The sequence below is a fragment of the Piliocolobus tephrosceles genome, chromosome 20 (genome assembly GCF_002776525.5).
Source record: "Piliocolobus tephrosceles isolate RC106 chromosome 20, ASM277652v3, whole genome shotgun sequence".
In the NCBI taxonomy this organism is placed as follows: domain Eukaryota; kingdom Metazoa; phylum Chordata; class Mammalia; order Primates; family Cercopithecidae; genus Piliocolobus; species Piliocolobus tephrosceles.
Genome location: NC_045453.1, coordinates 4,710,451 through 4,718,337, shown reverse-complemented (window position 1 = coordinate 4,718,337; position 7,887 = coordinate 4,710,451). Strand labels below are relative to the sequence as shown.

The window sequence follows — 7,887 nt, the reverse complement described above, 5'->3', positions numbered from 1 at the left end:
AAAGAAAGAAAGAAAGAAAGAAAGAAAGAAAGAAAGAAAGAAAGAAAAGGAGGAAACTGAGGCCGAGAAACAGGTGAACCTTGCCTGAGGCCATACAGTGAATTGGGGTACTCGTCTGGGGTCATCTAAATTGAGGGGGTTCCTCCTGGGACCCAGGGAATAGCAGGCTGTCTCCTGCCCGATGCAGTTACCAGGGCCTGTGTGCCCCCCTGAAGAGGTAGGCATGCCCTGGAGTCCACCGGAAGCTCCTGCGGAAGTGGCTGAACCCACCTGCAGTCAGACCTGCTGAGTGTGTTCTTCCAGCCCCTGCAGCCTTGCCAGCCCAGTCACCTCTCAGCAAGCCACCCGCTGGCCCCACCCTCTCTGGCTATGACCTCCAGCACCATCATTTACCTCATCCCTCCAGAGCACCAGCTCCATACCTGTCCCCATGCTCCCACCTGCTCCACCTTTTCCTACCTCTCCTGCAGCCCTCCCTCCATCTGCAGCGCCACCAGGCCATTCCCTTCACCTCCACCATCTTCAGTTTCATTCCCCTGTCTGCAGCCACCCCATCTTCTCCACACTCATTCCTCTGTCCTCCCTGGGTCCATCACTCTACCCCCATGCACCCCATCAGGTCCAGCTCTGTCACCTCTGGCTCCCCCACTGTTCCCATTGGCTCTGTCTCCCTCGTTCTGTCTGTATCACCCCTATTATCTCTACCCCATCACCTTTCCCCCATGGTTGATAGCTCATTGCTCTGTTCCCATCACCCCCACCCCCCGCATCAGCATCCGGCTCTGTCCCACATACCTTTCATCTCCAGCTCCCTCGCCTCTTACCCCCAGCACTTTTCTCCCTATCACAGTGACCCATCTCTGACCCTAATACCTACAACATCTTCATCAACTTTCTCTTTACCTCCACGGGGGCCGGGGAGTTTGAGCTCTGAAACTTCCAAGTTCTTTTCTCAAAAGCCCAGTGCAATAATATTGATTTGGACAGTGAGTCTTTTACTCAGTAACACTGTCAACCCCAGCTGGCCTTCAGTCCGCCCAGACGTCTCTCCGCCCCTGGCGGGGACAGTCTGGGAACTCCTGAGGAATCACAGGCCTCCTCTCCCACCCTCACGGCCCCTTCTCCCAATGCTCAGGATGGCTCTGGATTTGCCACAGAGGATGAGGACAACGAGTGTCCCTGCAGGCTGGCCCAGCAGGGTTCCTTACTATCATCCATCTTCTTCCCGGGCCCTTTGGTTGACCACAGTAAGGACTGGGTCTCCTCACCCAGTCCTGCCTCCTCCCTGGCCTCCTCCTTATCTATGGGTCCGGGGTCAGGGTGAGGTGGCGCCTGACTGCTTCCTCTCCTTCGCCACGGTACCAGGTATAGGACCTCAAAAACCCCTGGTGCCCAATGTCCTCCGATGACTTCAGCAATCTGGTAAGGAATCGAACCCCCTCCCCTCCGACCAGTGTGCTGAACTGGGGAGGGCTCCAGGGTGGGGCCAGCCCACCTCTGTCTCTCACTCAAAGCACCCAGCCCAGGCTCCCAATAATAGCCACAACAGTCAACATTTGCTGAGGGCTTAGTTTATGCCAGGCACCCTTCCAAGCTCCCCACAGCCCCCAGATGCTGCTATTATTCCCATTTTGCATATGCCCAAACCAGGACACAGAGGTCAAGAACCTTGCCTGAGGTCACACAGCTAGTAACCCTGGGAAAGTTACTAACAGGTCACAGCTCCTAAGTGGCAGTGATAGACTAGAATCCAAGGGCCTGGCTGCAGAGCCCACAACCCTAACCACTGAGCAGGACTGCTGGTTTCTCATGAGATGCTGCTAGGTTGTTGTTATTGTCGCTGTTAGGGTTATTTCTACCTGCATCAAAATCTTTGCTGGGAGGAAGCTCCTAGAATCCCAGAGGATTTGCTGGGAGGGTCATGCCCTCACTGTAGATGGCCCCAGCTTTTAACTACAGAGCTCAACTATCAGTTCGTTTATACTGCAAGCTATTATTTACTACTATTATTACTAGAATTCTTATCGGCACTGATAGGGAGAGAGCACCCAGAATATCCGAGGTGGAGGCTGGGACGACCTCTGGGTCCAGCGGTTTGCAGGGGAGGGTAAGAAGGTGGGGGGAGCTGGCGCCGCCCACGCCCAGCCCGTGCACCCTCTCTCTCGCCCCACAGCCTGCTGGCTACACGTGTGGCTCTTCTCTGGCGCAGCGCTGGTGCGCTAAGCCACCGGGCGCACAGCCCAGCGCTGTCGTCTGAGTCCGCGGGCCGCCGCCGCCGCCGCCGAGCGCCTGCTGGGGCCGCCACCTCACGTTGCAGCAAGTTCGTTTCCCCGACCCACAGCCCAGCTCCCACATGTTGCAGCGCCTGCTGCCTCACCTGGAGCGCGGTGTGCAGCTCTGGGTGGCTCCAGAGGGCGTGTTCGCCAAGCGCCTGTGCCAGGGCCTGTACTGGTGCGGCCCGGTCACTCTGCAGCCCAACAAGGTGGAGCACGGGCGCACCTGCCAGCTGCTGAACACACGTGGCTTCCTCCAGGCGGTAGGACGGATGGAGGAGTGGAGCAGAGTGGCGTGGGCACGGAGGCATAAGGATGCGGTGGGCAAAGGATCACGACAGAGGACAGTGGGCACATGAAATGCAGGCCCAGGGGCATGGGCCTAAGGATGCTGGGCATGAAGTGGACATTGACACAAAGCACGAGGGATGGGAAAGAATACGGGCACCAAGAGGGCTGGGCACAGATACGGAGACAGGCATATAGGGGGTGCTGGCAGGGGGCAGGTTTGAGGCCTTGGGTGTGGAGCATAAGAATAGGGCTTGGGTACCTGTATTGGCTTAGGGCATAAGGTGGATGTCAGGTGCACCGAGCATGCAATAGATATAGGTGAGTGGCAGTGGGCATGGGTTGGGCGTAAAGGCATGGGGGTGGGCATAGGGGCCAAGGAAGGGACGTGAGCCATGGAAGTGGGGCTAGGGCACAGGCACACAATGGGATGTGGGCTTACAGGACTTGGGCATGAGAAATGAGCACAAGGTAGGCACCAGTGGGTTGCCTAGTTCTTGCCCAGTCCACACAGTCTCAGTGCTGTATAATTGTGTGCCCACCTGCAGGACGGTCACCCAGACCCAGAGTGCCAGATCTGTCTGTGCTTTGGCGAGGAGGACCCAGGCCCCACAGAGCACCCCGAGGAGTGGCTCATTTTGGTGTACGTGATTCACTCCTTCCACTCCAGCCGAGAAGCATGCCCTCCAGTCCCCTCCAGACAGCCCTCCCCATGCTCCCTCCAGTCCCAGCCCTGCTAGCACCCTCGGGTCTGTAGGACCCTACCTGGAAGATGGGGGTAGGGATTCGGCTATAACTAGGGCTGTGACTTCCCATGGGAATATCTGAGGTGGGAAACCGAGAGGGTCTGCTCATCCCACCCCGCGCAGGTGCAGGTGCAGGTGCAGGTGCAGCTTCGGCCTGGAAACTCGTCCTGCACTCTAAATGCCTCAACCCAGTGCCCAGATGGGTCCTCAGCCTGGCAACCCCGCTAGCATCACTCACCTTCAATGCAGCTGCCTACATCCTAAGCGGGCCACTTCCTCCTCATGTACCCGCAGAAGGCAGCCCCCAACAGGGGGGCTCCCTACTCCCACCTAACCCTGCCCATACTAAGCCCATGGGCTTGGGGCCTCCCCCAGCGCATCACCCACGTCTGCTGGATGGCAGAGGTGGATCGTGGCCTTCCACTCCTCTGCCACGGGACCCGGAACTCCAGAGTAGGCCACACCACCCTGCTGCTGGGCATGGGGCTTGGGCAGGAAACTGATCTCAATCTTGAGGCCCCGGAAAAGCAGCAACTGGGGCAGAAGCAAGACTTCATCTCTTGCTGACAGCCCAACTTTTCAATAGCGCTTTCCTCAGAGCCAGCCTTAACCTGCCGTTGAGTCCATTAAAACGTTTGCTTAAAGCTTTTACCAATAATTAGATCATCAGGGTTGTTTAGTGTGGGATCAACCCATAACAAAACTGCCTAGCCTCTCAGGGGCCTTGAATTTCCAGACCCTTCCTCCTCCCTGCAGCTAGTCTCTCTTCTTTATTCTAGGGGCTGGGAAGGATCCCAAAACAGAGAATTTGGCCGAACCCTGGGCTTTGGATGCTAACCACTGGAGTATCAGCATCTGTAGGATGCTGTCTTTGAAGAAACTGCGGCAGACCTCCAAACGCAGCCCTAAGGCAGAGGCCAACGTGGAAGACCAGCCCTTCTCCAAGCCCCACGGGTCTTTGCAAGCTGTATGTTGTAGGGAATGTGAGAACTGGAAGGGGGACTACAACCAGAAAGTTGGTTCCCCTGCCACGGGAATAAAGTAGCTGTTTTCCACCCCACATATCTGGCCTTTTATTCTTTTCTGAGTTCTGATTTTATTTATAGGAATCCTCTTACAGATGCCAACATTGTTAAGTCTCTTTTAATGATACATTGATAAGCCACCTTCACGGGGGGGGAAATTGTGATTTGATAAAGGACAGAAATCAATCAATGGCTGTTTGTTTAGTCATTTAGCAGACATTTCTTGAACACCTACTCTGTTCCAGGCCTCTGTTCCAGTGCCCAGTGTGTGACACTGGGGGTACAGCAAAACAGCATGGTCTTTACTCTCTTGGAGTTCACGTTCTGTTTTCTAGTGGGGATCCAGCGACTCTCCCTACCCCTGCCCCTCACTGAAGAGGCAGTATTTAGGAATTACAGAATCCTAGGCTCATATCCAGCTTCGTCACTCACTAGATGTGGGACATCAGGGAAGTTACTTACCTCCTCTGAGCCTCAGAGCCCTCATCTCTTCAAAAGAAGCAACGAAGCCCTCCAGAGCAGGGTTGGTTGGAGAAGTAAGTGTAGGGCTGGGAAGGTGAGCTGGCCTGATACTGAGTGGGTGAGCAGTGACTTGGGAGTGGGAGAGCAGAGAGGACGCTGCCCTCTCCTCCAGAAGGCCTGACTGTGCTGGGCCTGACCTGTCTGGACCTCCCCGCCCCAGGCTGCAGCTGGGGTAGCCTCAGTCCAGAGTGACAATCTGCAGCCATGTTCATATCCCCACTCCATACTAGGTGCTGGATTCTGTGTAAGGGGAACCTGTTGCCTCCCCACCACGGCCTGGACAGCTGAGGAATCATCAGCTCTGTGTTAGAGATGGGGAAACTGAGGCTCAGCCAGGGTTTCGAGGTGCCTCTTGGGAGGGAGAATGTCTCTCCCCAGATAGCTGTCCTTCCCACACCAGTCACTAGGGGACGACAGGGCCTCAGTAGAACTGAATTTCATGGGCTCTCCTTACCGTCCTAGGTGCCTCTCCCTCCAGAGCTAGGAGGACAGGGTAGGAGTGGTGTGGTCCCAAGGGCTCTGCACTGCAGGAGAAGGCAGTAGGCACAGGCCCGGGAGGAGAAGAGGGAAAAGCGGGAGTAGAGGTAGGGATTAGAGAGGCCCCTGGGGCATCTCTCACTCTAGGGGAACCGGGCTCAGGCCCTGCCTTTCTCTCCTCTCTCTTTCTCTATTCACTCCTTTCACGCCTTGTGTTTGCACCTGTGTCTCTCTGCATCTCCTTTCTCTCTGGCTTTGTGGATTTCCTTGTTTCTGCCTACTCAGTGATGCTCACTTTCTCCATATACTACACGTGTGTCTGTGTGTGTGTGTCTGTGTCTCTGTGTCTGCGTGTTGCTTGTGTGTATGTCTCTGTGTATGTGCTTGTGTGTGTGTGTGTGTGTACATCTATGTGTCTGTGTGTGTCTCTGTGTTTATTTGTGTGTGTGCTTATGTCTGTGTGTGTGTCTGTGTGTGTGTGTCTTTCTCTGTGTGTCTGTGTGTCTCTGTGTGTCACTACGTGTATGTCTGTGTGTGTCTGTGTGTGTGTCTCTCTGTGAGTGTCTGAGAGGCTTTGTGTGTCTCTGTCCATTATGTCTGCCTCTGTCTTATCTTTACCTTTCCATCTTTCTCCCTCTTACGATATCTCTACCTCTCTCTCTGTCTCTGTCTCTCTTTTTCCCTGTTTCATATGTTTCTGTCTCTGTCTCATTTTGTTTTTGTCTCTGTCCCGCTCAGTTTCACATCCTGTCCCTCCCTAGCCACCACCACCCACCACACGTGGGCTGAGGGTCTCAGTCCCTTCCTTCCCACCTCCTCATCCCTGGCAGCTGCTCGGCTTCCCACTACTGGTCTCTCCTGCCCGCCTCTCTTGGGCCTTGCGGGAGTAGGGCGAGGGAGGAGGGGAGGACAACTCAGCAGACCCACCCCTTTTTGCCTTTCCAGGCTGGGAGGCTGGGCCAGTGGACCTTTTAACCAGCCTGGGCAGGCTGTTCCGGACGCCAGCCCTGGACGCCGAGCCTGACCCAGCAGGTCCCAGCAGCCCAGCCAGCCCGGCCAGCATGCAGCAGCAGCCTCTGCCCGGGTCCGGGGCCCCTGCAGCTGAGCCAACCAAGCCTCCCTACAGCTACATCGCCCTTATTGCCATGGCCATCCAGAGCTCGCCGGGGCAGCGGGCCACGCTCAGTGGCATCTACCGCTACATCATGGGCCGCTTTGCCTTCTACCGCCACAACCGGCCCGGCTGGCAGAACAGCATCCGCCACAACCTGTCACTCAACGAGTGCTTTGTCAAGGTGCCCCGCGATGACCGCAAGCCAGGCAAGGGCAGCTACTGGACGCTGGACCCTGACTGCCACGACATGTTTGAGCACGGCAGCTTCCTACGCCGCCGCCGCCGCTTCACCCGGCGGACAGGTGCTGAGGGCACCAGGGGCCCGGCCAAGGCACACCGTGGACCCCTCAGGGCAACCAGCCAGGACCCAGGAGTCCCCGACACCACGACCGGCAGGCAGTGCTCATTCCCACCAGAGCTGCCAGACCCCAAGGCCCTAAGCTTTGGGGGTCTGGTAGGGGCCATGCCAGCCAGTATGTGCCCAGCAACCACTGATGGCAGGCCTCGGCCACCCACGGAGCCCAAAGAGATTTCCACGCCCAAGCCTGCATGCCCAGGGGAGCTCCCCATGGCCACCTCATCTTCCTCATGCCCAGCGTTTGGCTTTCCTGCCGGCTTCTCGGAGGCTGGGAGTTTTAATAAGGCCCCTACACCCATCTCGTCTCCGGAAGCAAGCGTCGGGAGCGGCTACCAGTGTCGGCTGCAGGCACTGAATTTTTGCACGGGGGCTGACCCAGGCCTTGAGCACCTCTTGGCCTCAGCAGCCCCCTCCCCTGCACCCCCCACCCCTCCAACCTCACTCCGGGCCCCGCTGCCCCTGCCAGCTGACCACAAGGAACCCTGGGTTGCAGGTGGCTTCCCTGTCCAGGGAGGCTCCAGCTACCCGTTGGGGCTGACCCCCTGCCTATACCGGACGCCAGGAATGTTCTTCTTTGAGTAAAGGCAGCCTCGTCTCGGGCAGTCCCTGAAGGTCCCTCACCCTCCAGGCTGAGCCTGGCTCTAGGACCTGGAGAACTCTCGAAGGACCCAGCCCTGGTGAGCCAAGGACAACCACACAGAAAGCCAGGATGGAAACGGTGCTCGGCCTGGCCCCTGGGGCCTCTGGACAAACTTGGGGGTGAGGGGAAGCGGGGCCTCTTGGGATTTAATCTGTGGCTCTCAGGGCCAATAAAGCCATGTGATGATGAGGGTCAGCTTGCCTGATGGCTGGGGGCTGAGGGCCAGGGCGCCCGCTTGTATGTGGGATGGCTATAGCTGTGGGGTTGTGCAGCGGGGGCAGAGACCCTGGGTGAGAATGTCTCACATGAGGTTTTCTCCTGCTGGGGACTTCCTCAGGGAGTTTCCCAGAAAGGGAGAGGAAGGGGAGGTAGGGAATGGGGGGCAGGGAGAGGAGGATACAGGCAAGAGAGAGACTGGGCAGGGGCAAGCCTGGGCTGGCTTGA

The 7,887-nt window shown here is 57.3% G+C and overlaps 1 protein-coding gene across 1 annotated transcript; it reads left to right on the top strand.

The window, feature by feature from the left end:
- Positions 1-6,322: 6,322 nt before the first annotated feature.
- FOXS1 (forkhead box S1) lies at positions 6,323-7,635 on the top strand. Its single transcript, XM_023220621.1, has one exon. The coding sequence runs from the start codon at positions 6,393-6,395 to the stop codon at positions 7,383-7,385; it is 993 nt and encodes a 330-aa protein (XP_023076389.1). The 5' UTR covers positions 6,323-6,392; the 3' UTR covers positions 7,386-7,635.
- The last annotated feature ends 252 nt before the right edge of the window (positions 7,636-7,887 follow it).